This window comes from Lytechinus variegatus, chromosome 4, assembly GCF_018143015.1.
Source record: "Lytechinus variegatus isolate NC3 chromosome 4, Lvar_3.0, whole genome shotgun sequence".
In the NCBI taxonomy this organism is placed as follows: Eukaryota; Metazoa; Echinodermata; class Echinoidea; order Temnopleuroida; family Toxopneustidae; genus Lytechinus; species Lytechinus variegatus.
In genome coordinates, this window is record NC_054743.1 from 12,446,997 (window position 1) to 12,462,631 (window position 15,635).

At 36.5% G+C, this 15,635-nt stretch overlaps 1 protein-coding gene across 6 annotated transcripts in view; it reads right to left on the reverse strand.

Moving 5' to 3' along the window:
* LOC121413410 (phosphatidylinositol-binding clathrin assembly protein-like) overlaps positions 1 to 15,635 on the reverse strand; it is an 85,688-nt gene that overhangs the window by 64,474 nt on the left and 5,579 nt on the right. For all 6 annotated transcript variants that reach the window (XM_041606220.1, XM_041606217.1, XM_041606214.1 and 3 more), the window contains exon 4: positions 290 to 432. In XM_041606220.1, the coding sequence (XP_041462154.1) occupies positions 290 to 432 (143 nt within the window). The remainder of the gene's footprint in view (positions 1 to 289; positions 433 to 15,635) is intronic.

Sequence of the window (15,635 nt, forward strand, 5' to 3'; positions counted from 1 at the left end):
TTTCTCGTCATTGTCATGTGAAATGACGTTTCATTTCTCCCTGAACACGTGGAATTCCATTATTTTAACATTTTGTGCTTCAGGCAAGGAGGTCCTAATCATCAAATTCGTAAAAATTGGAATTTTGTATAATTCAAACAATTAAAAACAAAAGAAATAGTGAGTGACATCATCAACTCTCTCATTTGCATGTAACTGGCTCGTTCATATAACTATTTTGTTGAACTGGTCTATTGCATCACATTGTAGGCCGACATCTGTGGGATCGCATCAAAATATTCACACTTACATCATTGCCGTAGATCATGAGTTGATGTGTGGTTATTAGTGTTTTAAAGACAACAACCCAGTTTCCAGAGGTAGTTCTATTTACAAGTTGGTCTGCTAGTTCTGGAATGTTGATGTGTTCTGCTGCAGTGCACTGCAATAGATCTGTAACAAAAGAAATAAACAATAATTTAACATTAATAAATTATGTACATGTATGAAATTATCAGAAAAAAAATAAAGCAAGAGAGAGAAAAATTCCCACCACCACCATGATCTTTTGATTCTTACTAACTCAGATATAAAGTTCATCAAAGTAGGCTATTAAAATCAAAGAGAATCACTTTTATCAATTTTTATTCATGCTATTACATTGTAGGATATAAATTTATTCGACAGAATGAAAACATTTAAATGTTTAAATCATTACAAACCTCATTCTTTTCAACCTCTTCATCATCATCATCACCATCATCATCATCACCACCACCATCATTATCATCATCATCATCATCATCATCATCATCATCATCATCAACAACATCACCACCATCATTATTATCATCATCATAATCACCATTATTATCATCATCACCATCATCATCATTACAAACCTCATCCTCTTCAACCTCTTCATATCCATCATCATCATTCTCTTCCTCATCAATCTTATCCTTCTCCTCATAATCTATCATCATCTTTAACATCATACATTATGTTGATATTTATCATCACAAATCTGAAATTTTTGTGACATCATTTTTATATTGCACACTTAAATTTCCATAACTATAGCATTAATTCAAAATAAATCCCCGGTCTCATCTCCATGCACACCAATTTTATCATCAGTATGAATATTTGAACAATATCAATGTGCTAATTATATCATTCCATTATTTTTTCAATTACCCCTGTTTGTTCTCTGGGGTGAGAACCTGGGTTCACTCATCACACAGGGAAGCCCAGCGCTAAAGCCCCGCATCAGTCCAATTTCCAGCTGCAGTGCTGCTGGTGCAATACGTTTTTTCGGTAAATAGAGAGTGCCATGGCTACTGCAGGCAATATGTTAATCAACCTGAATAGCAATCTGCATGGGGGGAAGGAGAGCTTCTACACGTACATGCAGTGGCTGAACGATCTGTGGCTGAACGTAATGACATTGCATTTATTGCATGGTGTGGCATTATCGGTGCACTCACATCACTCAAGTGAAGATCATGATGTAAAAGTTGTTTAATCCTAATTTTTTTAGGCAATAAACACAGCAATGACGACATTGTTGCAAATGCTTGTCAGCTATCCAAATCAAACGTGTTTTTACATCTAATGCCGATTATTCAGAGCCCTGACAACATATGTGGGGAACAGTGGGGAAAATAAAATATGTGTACAGGGATAGTAAATGAAGAGGCTTGATTAGGAGTAAATTATAATTTGTAAACAAATTTTTGGCATTATTCCTATGTGTTTAAAAGATGCTCAATCTTTAATGAAAATCATAAGTCAGAAAAAATTGTAACCAGTGGGATTCGAACAGGGATGTTTTTTATTACATCTGCAAGAATTACTAATATCACACTTGTCTCAACTTATGTACATGTAGAGTATCGATCATCATTAGAAAATGGTTGTATTTGGGATTTGTATAAAATTTTACATATTTTAATACAAGCACATTGTATTTCTGACCACTGAAATCAAATTTTGTGGACAGGTGCAAGGAATCATCCATCAAGTACTGAGGCATTAAAACTGATTTAATAGAGGTCTACATGTATGTATAACAGTAAATCAGCCACATTTGTGACTCTATGGCCCATATTCTGAAGTCGCGTTTAACTTAAACTCAGGTTTTAAAGTTGAGGTTTAAGTACATGTACATGTATGGAGAGCCAATTGCTACATAAATCACTAACAGTAGAGATACATTACTTATTCTCATTTGGCTCTCAAATCGTTCAAAATTGTCTAGGAGGAATAAAAAATTAAAAATTATTGTCTTCACCATCGATGAATAAGGAAAGAGCACAGTAAACATAAGAAACATACAACTTAATAACAAATTGATACTTTTGGCTTCCCATACTTAGACCACAACTTTAAACCTGACTTCAAGTTAAACCCGACTTCAGAATACGGGCCTATGGGGCTAAAATCAAAATTGAATTCATGTAGAAACGGGCAAGAACAAATGTAGACATCCATCTGAAACAGAATCTTTGTAGTAAAAAAAATAATGAAGAAAGAACGTGTCTATCACTCCCAGTCTGTAAAAGACCGTCTCCCTATACTTGCATCTATACAGCATTCTTGTCCTAATTTCTATGATCTCCAACATGTACATGTGTATGTACATGTAGGCCTAAATGTACAATGAACATGTACATGTACAATGTACCTTACATTCAACCCACACCTTTTCCCAAAGTTCGTACAAGGTCAGATAATTTGTCTGAGACCAGCAGACTTTTCATACCCAACAGTGAATGGTTGTATGCCAATATGTCATGTGATGGTTATGAACATACATGTACATGCATATACATGTACATGTAGACACTATAACATCGATCCGATGACTCCAAACATCTGTTATAGTTATTAAGGAAATATGATGGCCGTATAAAATGCAAACAATACACACACCTACATGTAGTACTACAAATGTACTGTATGTTTTCATTTTTGTAAAAAGGCATTTTTTTAATCATGCTACAATCATGTAGAGTTTAAATAATTAGAATAATCTTGCTTCATAACTGCAAAATGGCGCAAAAATTGTATATTAGTCAACAAAAATGTGGGTGGATGGGCTATCAATGGAAAGTATTTTGAACCATTCTTGTACATTTCCTGACCACAAACCCTGATTCATGAACTGACGTGGTCTGGAACTCTAGACTACATCCACTGCACACCTGTGGGACTCTCCCTTGACCTACATGTATCATATCATGTTTTATGGTTTCTATCCAAAAGTAACAGAGGAAAACTATAACTTAAAGGAAATCAAAACCCAAGAGAAGCTATTTTATTGGAAAGAGTAAAATGAGAGGAACAATTTAAAAAAAGTTTCATCAAAATCGATTATGAAATAAGCAAGATATGGACAATTAAAAAGTCTTTTTGTACTTACTATGTGGATCATCAAAATTGGCAAACGTGCTTCAAAATGGCTGATTTTGTGGACAACTCTCCATTTGTTCTGTGACATATTTTCAGATTTTCCCCTTTATTTTACATTATCTCCTCCTGACCTTGACATATGGTGTGGATTTTATTTTCCAATGACATATGTTGTGCTCAGAAGGAGGCAAGATGCAATTTGAAAGATAATGAGGAAAATCTGAAAATTTGTGTACAAAACAAATGGAGAGTTGTCCACAAAATCAGCCATTTTGAAGCACATTTGCCAATTTGAGGATGCCCATAGAAAATACAACAAGAGTTTTCAAACTCCCATAACTTGCTTATTTCAAAACCGATTTTGATGAAACTTTTTTACATTGTTCCTCTCATTTTACTCTTTCCAATAAGATTACTTTTCTTGGGTTTTGGTTTCCTTTAATGTGTAATGCTCACTTCTAAAATTTGATCACATTTTGGTCAACTCAAATTGAAAAAAAAATCAAACAAGATTCAGTATATTCAATTAAAAAGAAACCTAACGTTAAAAAAAGTAATGAATAAATTTATAAACAAATTTACTTTGCGTAGAACAATTAAATGACCAGGTTTATGTACCCAGCAATTTTTTGTAAAATTGGAATGTTACTGTCAAAAGGACCTTATTTGAGATTTGATTTTTGAGTAGTCAGATCAATCATTCACATTTTTTTTATGTGGACAGTGGTTTCTTTTGAGATGGTTTGGTGATCAATCATCAATGACCACAGCTTCGGCTATTCATTCAAGCTTTTGCTTTATACGATACCTGGCCACTGCATGCAAATAATTTGCACTTGTTTTTTATTACATGTATGTCTTTTGTTTTTATCATGTACATGTAGGCCCAAATGCCACAATTATAATTTTTGATCAATAATTTGTATTTTCTTAAATCATAATTGTGAAAGTGTTACAAAGTCAACTTCACAGATTTTTGTGAAGAGTATTTGCGTTTTTAGGGTCAGGCCTAACTGAAAGTATAGAGACAGTTAAAATATAGTCATTAAATGCTTTCAGCGAATAGTTCACCAACGTTTTGACCTCTAGACACTCACTGGGTATTTAAGGTATTGTTTAACTTTGTGATCAGCCGATTTAAAAAATTCTCAAACCAAGATGAAACATGTGTACAAGTGCATGTATTAGAACTAATAAACCCTGAAACAAACGTTGAGAATGAAAAGCTAAAACTACAAGACAAACCCGATTTTGTAAATAGGTGTCTTATAGACGCCTAAATAGTACACATAAGTGTATGGGATGAAATTAAGATGGTGTTTCCGGTCACTTTATATTTCAATTTTTGAAGCACTAAATAATTATTTTCGAACGCAATTTTTTCTGGGCTTCATTTTTGTAACATGTTACAGACACAGGTGACAAATATGACCATCTAGCTCAGATTTTTTAAACATCAAACCAATGTTAACCAATCACTTTAAGAAGTACATGTAGCTTGTTCCATGGTATGAATTTGCCTACAGTCCTGTATCTCAATCAATTTTGTGATTACAGTGCTTTTGGCAGAAATTTCATTGACTCTTGACTTGTAAACTAGGTCTATGCTACATGTACATCCAACTGAATGCTCATGTGCATCATATAAAAGAAAGTCAGTAGGACTAAAAAGTTTAATAGCAATTGATATAAAACCCTCCAGGCCTTTAAAACACAACTACAATGTAACAAAATCAAGCGCAAGTCCCAAATGTGCACCATTGATCAGTTGAAAAAGAAGTTGTTTTTTATTGTCGGAGTGACATGTGATTTTCCATCATTGTGCAATGAGCACATAAGAACTTTTTTTGTAGTTAATCAAAATACAGATTGCTTCTGTAGACTGACACCAATCAGCAAAGTATTACTTTCTTACACGACAGGGCCCCAAGACATTTCTACAACACCTCTGTAAAGTTCACTGAGTGGTTTTAGTGCAACTTTCTGCAGCCTATAATTGTGAATAATTGGTCTTCTGAGAATGATTTCCATGAAACCCAGCATGGAAAGTCAAATCTTATCATTTTAAAAGTTGAGATGCTTTGAAATGACCTTTAATATGAGCCTTGGTTGTTTCATACTGCTCTAAAGTTCATCCAAGTGGACTGTGCATTATTTTTCTACTATCATGGTCTGACTCTCGCCTTTCAAACAGAGGGTCGAGGGTTCGAATCCTAGCCATGGTTTGTTTTTCTTCAGCAAGAAATTTATCCACACTGTGCTGCACTTGACCCAGGTGAGAAAAATGGGTACCCGGCAGGAGTAATTCCTTGCATGCACTGAGCGCCGGTGATGGTAGCTCAAGTTTAGGGGTTATAAAAGCAAGCGCTCGGAATTCTCAGGCAAAAAGCGCTACATGTATATAAATCCAGCTATCATTATTACTAGTAATTATAATGGGTAGATTATTTTCTGCTACATTTACTCAAATTCAACACTGTTTCTGGGAAACCTCTTTAAAGCTTGAAAGGTTAACATACAACATCAGTATGCAATGTACATGTAAACACACAATTTCAGTGGTTCAAAAGAATAAAACAGACTGATCATTGCTCAGGTTGTTTCAATAGTCAAAACAAAAAGTTTGAGTAGACACATGACAAGTCATTTGCTTTGAAACTCTTCTTTCAAAGCACATGACTTGTCAAATAGTATGGGCCCTACACTGTATAATGGTGTGAACACATTGCAGATAACATGTAATGAGCATCTGGCTGGCACATTTTGATGCTGATAAATGATGGCACCCTGCATGCTTGACATTGAGAATGTTTCAAGCAGGAAACTTGTTTCAAGTCCTGAAGGAATGCATCACTATAGTCTACAGTACATGCACAATGTTACTCTTCGTCTTTTAACATGTAACTGGTTGTCATATTTTATTAGAAAAAGAGTTCATCCTGAAACTATCTACACATGTATGAACATAATTTAAAAATGAATAGGGCCTGAGACCCCATTCACATCTAGTGTAAACCAGTTTACTGGAAAACGGTTTTAATGTGTAATGGTTACACTCAAAACAGTCATTGTACACAGCAGTCCTACACTGCTTTGGTCTTCTAAAAACCACTTTGTAGAACCACCTCGTGCTACAAGTATGGTTTTCAAGACCACTTTGCCTTGTTGAAAATTACAGATGTAGGTGGGGACACAATGGGAAATCTAATATTAAAATGAATATGCTACATAAAAAAGATTTTGGATTTTGGATAATAATACATGATTTCATATACATGTAGGGCTTGCAATATATATTTGGCCAAAATTCACACAACTCTCGTGCTCAGGTAGATACATTTCTGTTGCGTGTTTGTGTTGTTTGTTGCCAACTCTCTGTTTACAAAATATCTTTTGGTTAAAATTTAAAGTCAAGGGTATATTTCTATAAAAGAACAATTGTTTGCAAAGGATTTTTATTAGTTTTAACACAATTTTTCTTCCTAGTTTTGATATTCTTGCAAAAAAATATACTGAGAATCGTTTTCACCTTTACAGCCTACATGTAATTGAACTTCCCTTGAAACCATGTGATTGTACAGAGGACAAGATGCATCCATACTGTATATTGTTCCTTTTAGTGTTTGATGAATTGCCTGGGCTGAACATGTAGAGTATGTGATAATTTACGAGAGGATATCCTGGCTAAGCTTCCTGTCTTTAGAATGCATGCAGATTGCTCTTCCTAGGATCCATTAACATATGTGGATGTGTTACACTTTCCCATTATCATTTGAGAATGGCTACTCTTTACACAGCTCGGTGTTGGTTAAAGCATACATGTAGCTCCATGGTCAAAGCACAAGTGTCTCACTATTTAGACTATCCATGGATCCTACTAGAACATGGACGATCTGAGCTGTATGGGAATTGTACGCTATTTGCACAGAAAATTGGAACTTGTGCTAGACTTCTCTCAAGATGAAGTCATTGATCAAACTACAGCTGTCCATGTGGCTGTCAATTAGGGTCTGTGCGTGTAGACTATAAATGCCACAACTGCAACCTCCATTCAGAATGTCATGGAGTTTTATCAAATATGGTAAATATTTTAATAGCCAAAGAAAACTACAGTACAAAAAAAAACCTGGAGGTTTTTACTACTAGTAGTACCTCAATGACTGGATAAACATAGTGATTTCCTCAAATGGTCAACTTTGCATGATTCCCATTTGAAGTTTTATTATTCATCAATAAATACAACTGTGCATTTTCCGAAATGCATGAGTAGGCCTACACATAAGTACCTACATGTACCTATACTGTAGTGTAGGTAGACTTAGGCCAAGATCAATGTATTTCATAGTAATCAGTTCTTTGACAGGTACAGATACGTGTACCTAGGCCTATATGTTTTGCAATATTTTTCCACTATTCTAGGACTTGTGCCTATGTCTGTCTTTACATTAATACTGATTTTCTCTTGTACATGGAGACCTATAAAATAAACCAATTTAGAGCCCAAGTGGAAACTGTATCTACATGTAAATCAATTCTCCACAGTAAAGGCCACAACAACGCCCCTTCTAGAAGTGTCTGTTTCTCTCTTCACATCCAGTGGAATGGCCTTCACTGCACATGATAAACAATGGGTACACAGACAGACATACTGTAGTATGAATCTAGTTTTTTTTTTTAAATCCAAAATAGGTCTCCTTCAAATCCACAATGTAAACATGATGGTACACTATTCATAGTGTTCCAGTGAGTGTATTTGTTCAGGGAACTCCACATATAGGCCTTCGTGTATGTCTAGAAATGAGGACACTTGCAATGGGGGTCTCAAATAGCTGTCGACATTGTGTCTGTTGATGCAATTAATATACCCAAAATATTGCTTGAGCCAACTGCCTCTGCAAAGAGCTTTGCAGTGCTGGATAACATGGTACATTGTACATGCACTTATTTAAGTTTTCCCTTTTCTTTGATAGAGCTAACTTTTACCCTTTTTAGACAGGCTAAAATTTCCTTAACCCCGTACTATTGGTGGGGCTAAATGGCAATTTAGCCCCACCTATAGTACGGGGTTAAGCTTAGCCCACTTTCGTTTTACACAGCGTTTTTGCAAAGTGGGCTAACCCCACCTATAGTACGGGATTATTTGGCCCTGCAAAAAAGCAGGGTTATCCCACCAATTGCGGTGCTAAGAGCAATAGTACGGGGTTAAGATCGCATGTGTAAAACGAAAGTGGGCTAAGCTTAACCCCGTACTATTTGGCCCCACCTATAGTACGGGGTTAAGGAAATTGTAGCGTGTGTAAAAAGTGTACGAGTGAAGCACTTGTACTACGAATGATCGACAAAAACCACTAGTCCGGGGTTAGCGAGTTTCGTGTGTAAAAAGCAAGCATTCCTTATCCGGGGTTAGCAATAACAATTTGGCATGTGTGAAAAGGAAAAAAAATAGTACGGGGTTAAGGATAGTACGGGGTTAGCGATAGTCCGGGGTTAAGAAAATCCTGTGTAAAAAGGGCATTTTAATCTTAGCAGTATTCACCTGAACAGAAATTTGCTTTTATCACACAAAATGGTACTGAACTTGCATTGTATTTATTGTCACAAAGGCACAAGCCCACAACTTGAATCTCAGAACTTGCTTGATGTTTTAATAATCTTCATGTGCCATGCCTCTTTTACATGTACAGTAGATGGTACTGGTTTGATCATCAAATTGACATTGCCTTTATCAAGGGTAACAAGTACATGTACATGTACATGTAGGATATAAATTCTTGAATGGAAATATAGCCCTCAGTACACAACCAAGACAGAGACATCGTTCTCATTACGCTTTCTAAAAATAGTTTTACTGGAAACTGGTTCAGGAAACCAGTTTGGAAGATCGCTTTGCTAGCGTTCCCATTTGATCACTCGAAAGTGGTTTTCAAAATCACTTCACGTACAGGTAAAGCGATCTTGTTGCTATGGAAATGTTTCGCGCAAATTCGAAACCGCAGCGTAAGCATTCTACACCTGTCATGCGTAGTAGCGTGCTCAAAATGTGAGAAGATCGCTTCCCAAAGAATGGTTGTGTCCTCACTTGCGCTACAAACCGGTTTAAAGAGGCAAAGCGATCTTGAACGCTACATGTACATCGGAAGGTGGTTTTCTGAACCGGTTTGGAAGATTGTTTCTAAGATCGCTTCAACCATTCTCATTACGCGTTAAATTTAAACTAGTTTTAGGAAGGTACATGTAGTGAGAACGGTGTCTAAGAGTCTATACTGAGTAGTAGGTCTATGACAGGACTGATGAGCATGTAGGCCTACAGAACATGTATGTGGGGTGGGGCTACAGTATAGGCCTATCATGTAGGCCCTGTACATGTACATGATGTACATGTACATGATGTACATGTACATTGTACAGTACATGTATGTTTATCGATGGGCCTACATGTACATGTACAAATGTAGAGTACATGTAACTGCATTGTATTTTCAAAGACTTTACATGTAGGCCTTCACATCCCAAATTTGATCCAAAAGCAATCACGCACACCCGATCACATGAAGAAGTACATGTAAAAACAATACATGTTTTTGTACAAGTGCTTGAGAATACATGAATAATTCAAGAGCAAGGATTTGTTGCTGAAATTGAAAGGAACATGTAAATGGCATACATGTATAGCAAGGACAAGTAAAGAATGCCCAGACACTGCAATCGCCACATGTGTCCTGTAGTGATTTATGACGCACCCAAAAACACACCCACTCTTGAACTTTTCTTGGGGGTCACCTTGCTCCAAATATAAACCCCTGCCGTGACCTTTGAGGGGGTACATGCTCTGACACACAGACAGCTGGTTTGTTCATTCAAATCTCTCCCCAGTGGATGGGGTTTTCTACTGTGTGTGGATCAAGTATAGGTTCTCTTGACATAATTCTTTAATGACTGAGAGTATGAATCATATAGGTACAGTAATAGCAAGGATGATGACTTTGCATCAGCAGTATAAACCTGAAAACACACTTCAGTAGCAGGTCTGCGCTCTATACATGTACATGCATAGCATACATAACATACACTGTACATGTAGCCTATGTACGTGTAGCCTACATATGTACAGGTTGGCTGCTTACCAATAAAATAGACAGAAAGGCCCTTTAGTTTAACATACAGGTACATGTAGGCTACACTGTACAAAAACCTGTCAATACTTTACAGTCTAAAGTTTGCCTACACATGTACACATACTTCAGGGTCACATGTAGTGCTTACTGTACTGCTTTAGTGAAAAGGGTCCTACACACCCTTAAATACATGTACATGTCATCTACAGTAGTCCAGATCAGAATAGTGCAGACCACGAAGCAATTAAAAAAAAAATTATTGCTTCTCATAGTCTGTACAATTTTTAGTGCATACATGTAGGCCCTACATACAGTAGCCTGAGTAGTCTGGACTCTGGACTTTACAGCGGCGAGTGATAGTGTTCGGTTAAATCATTTGCACACTATGCAGTACCACGGCAAGTGAAGAATTAGGTCTAAATGTAGGCCTACAACTGCGGAGTCCGCACTATTATAGACTTTCATATTCAATTCATGAATCCTAGACAAGATCAAGTGCAGAAATCTACATGTAGAACAGAGGCCTACGTATTTCTACCAGATTGCGAATGATTTCAGAATGGAGATCACTCTCCGGCTCCCCCTTTATTCATCCATTCAATAGATGACTTCATACCCCCGTGAGCATCATCTCTATCTGTCTCATCCCTGTATGATGTGTGCCTGACAGTCACAGAGGAGCAATGACTCATACCAATGGGGGAAACCTGGGTCTAAGAGGAAATTACATGAAGGGCAGCCAATGTTCGTTTGTCTGCGCTGTGTGTCTACAAAGAAGCGTGCACTAATCGTGAATGCAGAGAAAAACTTGCATAGGATCTCAATGACAATAATGTCCATATGATGTACATGACTGTGTACTGTGTGTGCTCCTCAAGAATTCAAATTTGAACTCAATAGTTGTGCTCATGAATACTCATTCAGTTGCACATTCAAAAATTTCATGATAGTTCATACTAGCATACACTGAGCTTTTATTTTGAAGTGACCAATTTATATTCAAGAAAAACAGACACAGGGGACCATCTTGCAAAATGCAATACTTCATAGCTTAATAACGTACATGTACTGTAGGCTTTTTTTGGACAAGCAAATCATACAGTATGATGCCCTCGAATACCATGCATTTGTAGTTTTATAACTAATACCATGTACAAGCCTTAAAATGTAGTTCATCTATAAAAGCAGTGCCATCATCGGGCGTTTTGGGAACTTCCTGTGTTTACTGTTATTACACGGTGTCTTCTCAGATAATCCTTTAAAGATCAAGTTCCTTTCACGGCTGCTGACATGACGTCTGTCTGAGGAAGGGGATGATGTCACCTCAGCAGAGTCACATGACAAGGTGCATGTTAAAAAGCACAAGGAAGCCAGTCGCATTTTAATGAGCTTCAGAAGTCAGGATCTACATGTAATTGGCACGTGATTATTGAAGTCTGTCCTAGGGTTAAGTTGCAGTTTAAAAAAAAACCAAATTCAAATTTGACAAAATGCATCAAAAGATTGTTTCTTTTACTTTTTTTGTAAAATTACATGCAAACTGCTCTGTCTGCATGAAATCATTATATTGTGTCCTACTTTCAATATGATTTTTATTTTCATGTGCATTAATTTTCATGTACATGTACATGTGAAATTTACAAGCAGGTCCATGTGCAGGAGACATTATTTCATACATGTTTATTAAAAATTGTGCATCTAGGCCTACATGTACATGAAGCCCAAAGTATAATATTGTGCTTATAGTACATGTAGCCCAAAGTATAATATTGTGCTTAAAGTACATGTAGCCCAATGTACAATATGCACATCTCAGTGATCAATCTGCACAACAGGAGATTATTACAACTAAATGAATCAAATTACCAGTATGCCTGCCTTTCATTCTGCAGACATACATGCACATGAACTGTGCTATGGTTGAATGAACAATATTCTTCAGTCTTGAGTCTTTGAGACCGATCAGTCAATGATTCACTCACCATCAACTGATGTCACTACCCGTCACACCATAAGTCAATAATGACTCATGGTAAAAATTAATCTACAATATCCAAAAGGAAAAAAAAAGTTCTTCAAATAATTTACAATGTCACCCTTCATTCTACATGTACATGTAATGAAGCACAGCAAGTCAGTAGGTCTACATACATGTACATGTACGATGTCTGCTTAGTGAGCATAAAATTCAAACTCAGTGCTCACCCCTCCACCATTAATTCCACTTCCCCTGCCCCTTCACAGACATACAAAACATGCACCCACATTTCCACACAAAAATACCTGTAATTTTATGAAGCTTTTACTTCCAATTTAACTAATGTGATATTTCTATTGTTGTTCATACAGAAGTTGTAAAACAAAATTTTAAATACGATAAAATATTCCCATTTTTTCCATGACCCAGTGTCTAGACCACAGGTGTCATGGGGAGTGCAATACGATACAAAATATGGAGATAAAATTGCAAATGCAACGATCTAGTTGAACTTCCGCCTTCCGGGATATCCTCTGATATCTAGATCAGGTGTGTATGTGATTATGTATATCCTGGGAATACATGGAAATATGCAGAGCAGCAGATTTACAAATGTACACAGGACAGGATTGGGTCTCCAGTAGTAATATCTTGATAATTGATAGTGATTGTGAATGACCCAAGGGACCTGGCCCATAGATGAATAAATGCCAATTGCTACATGTACACCTGTATGAACACATGCAAAGATGAATTGCACATTATCAAAAATGATTTTAAAAAAATCATATTTAAATATTTACTGCACAGTGTAGTAATCTGTATAATTTGACAATCAATGCATTTTAGGAGCCCCATATGTACATGTGCAGTATGAGGTGGGATGATGGCCATGTTTTAAGAAGAGCTTTTGAGTTTGAGGTGAGTGTTCAAGGATGAGGGGGGAAGGCCAAAAAAGACATGGAAGAGGCAAGTGGAGAAGGAGGGTTGAGTTGAGGATGGAGAATTCACTGGATCAGGCAAAGTGAAGGGAGGGGTATGATGGTGGGCCCCAAGTCTGCGCACCTAACAATTGGAGTTAAGATTTAACATGAATTTCTTCTTATTTCACAAAGTCTTTCAGTTGATAGTGTTCCTTACATCATAATGAGTTAGTGTGCCACATATATCATAAAAATTTGAAAGAAATATATGATTTTCTTGGAAAAAACCTCGGGCAGTCATTTTCAGATTGAAAAAAAAAATGGTACCCCATGTCTGCGCACTCATTCACTTTGCACACGATTCTGGGATTTTGATGAGAAAGGCTGCATTTTGAGGCCGTCACATGAAATGCCCTTTTAGAAATAATAAAATTTATTACGTTATTATAAATAATTTGTTAAATGCTACAAATTATTTATAATTACTAAATAAATTTTATTATTTCTAAAATAATAATTTTTATCTATAAATGGTTTTTCAAAATGGCGTCGTAAGCCGGAAGTACGTGTACATAGGCGGTTCAATGGTCCACGCTATTGTATTTCCGTTGTTTACATGTGGATCGAGGGGTCTACGCGGCATCAGTGAGGTAAGAAATCTTCTTTTTGACAATTTTATTTAACATTTTTCAAAATCTTCCTACGCATTAGGTGTCAGGTGTAGAAATTAATAAAATTCATCTTTATTATTGTACTTCGCTTAGGACACTATGGCTAAAGTGTCAAGATGTCAATGATGAAGAAGTATATGACAGCTTATAAAAAAATAATCATTGCGTCCTCAAGACTAGGTCAGACATGGGAAAACTTAAGTGGTGAGGCAGGTGAGCAAGTGAAGCAACCAAGCAAAATTTTTTACCTTAAAGAATATCCCTTAAAAATAAGATTTTGACAGATATTCAGGAAATAAGCCTAATATCATATTTTACCCATTCTCCTTTCCTTTTCTTTCTCTTTGTTTTTCCCCCTTAATCCTTAAAATTTGGGAGTTCACGGCCTCTCAAAGCCCCCCCCCCATCTGTACATCAGTGGCCATTATTAATGCGATACATGTAAGGTACATTATTTGTAAATATGGCACAGATTCTAATTCCAATGGCAAAATAGGCGAATTGTGAAAATGTGACAGTGACAAGGTAAATCCTATTTTAGGGCCATGCATCTTTTTTCACTCAGGGTACATTGTAGATTGTTATAAATAAAGTATAATTTATTTTATAGGGCTATTGTTTCATTTCAAGAACTACTTTTGTGTGCAACAGGTATGGTCAGTTCCCCCATGTCTGCGCGGTCTCCCAAGTCTGCGCACCCGCGTATCTGCGGGATTCTAGTAAAAGAAGATACGCAACGAACACGAACTTTACACATGCAATACATAGACAGGTATTCATTAAAAAATCCGACTCAAAATGGTGGAAAAATAATGAATTCAGTGCATTTCATGTGACAGCCTCAAAATGCAGCCTTTCTCATCAAAATCCCTGAATCGTGTGCAAAGTGAATGAGTGCGCAGACATGGGGTACCATTTTTTTTTCAATTTGAAAATGACTGCCCGAGGTTTTTTCCAAGAAAATCATATATTTCTTTCACATTTTTATGAGATATTTGGCACACTAACTCATGATATGATGTAAAGAACATTATCAACTGAAAGATTTTGTGAAATAAGAAGAAATTCATGTTAAATCTTAACTCAAATTGTTAGGTGCGCAGACTTGGGGCCCACCATCATAATTATGTGGAAAAGTAAATACAAATTTTGTAGAATATTGATTTTCTAAATATTCTTGAATAAGTGTTGTGGAATATCTTGGGGTGACTCGTGAAAGGATGATCACCCGAAGGCATTCATTTGGGGGGGATTTTAGGATAATTTGGGCTAACTTGTTTTACATTACCTAAAATATTCATTCACAACCATAAAAATCGCACTCATCCATTCGATTCCCTTCCCCCCCCCCCCCCCCCCCCCCTCCCCCCGGCCCCCAGTTCTCAAGTTGATCATGATCACACACAACTCCACCTTCCTTGGTCCACACGCAAAATTTTCAGTCTCTTTCTCTCAATTTTTCAGCTCAAAATTTTTTAAACAACAGTACCGGTATATACCGGTACCGTGGCTCATATTATTATCATTATCTGTAATTTTTTCATCTCTTTTT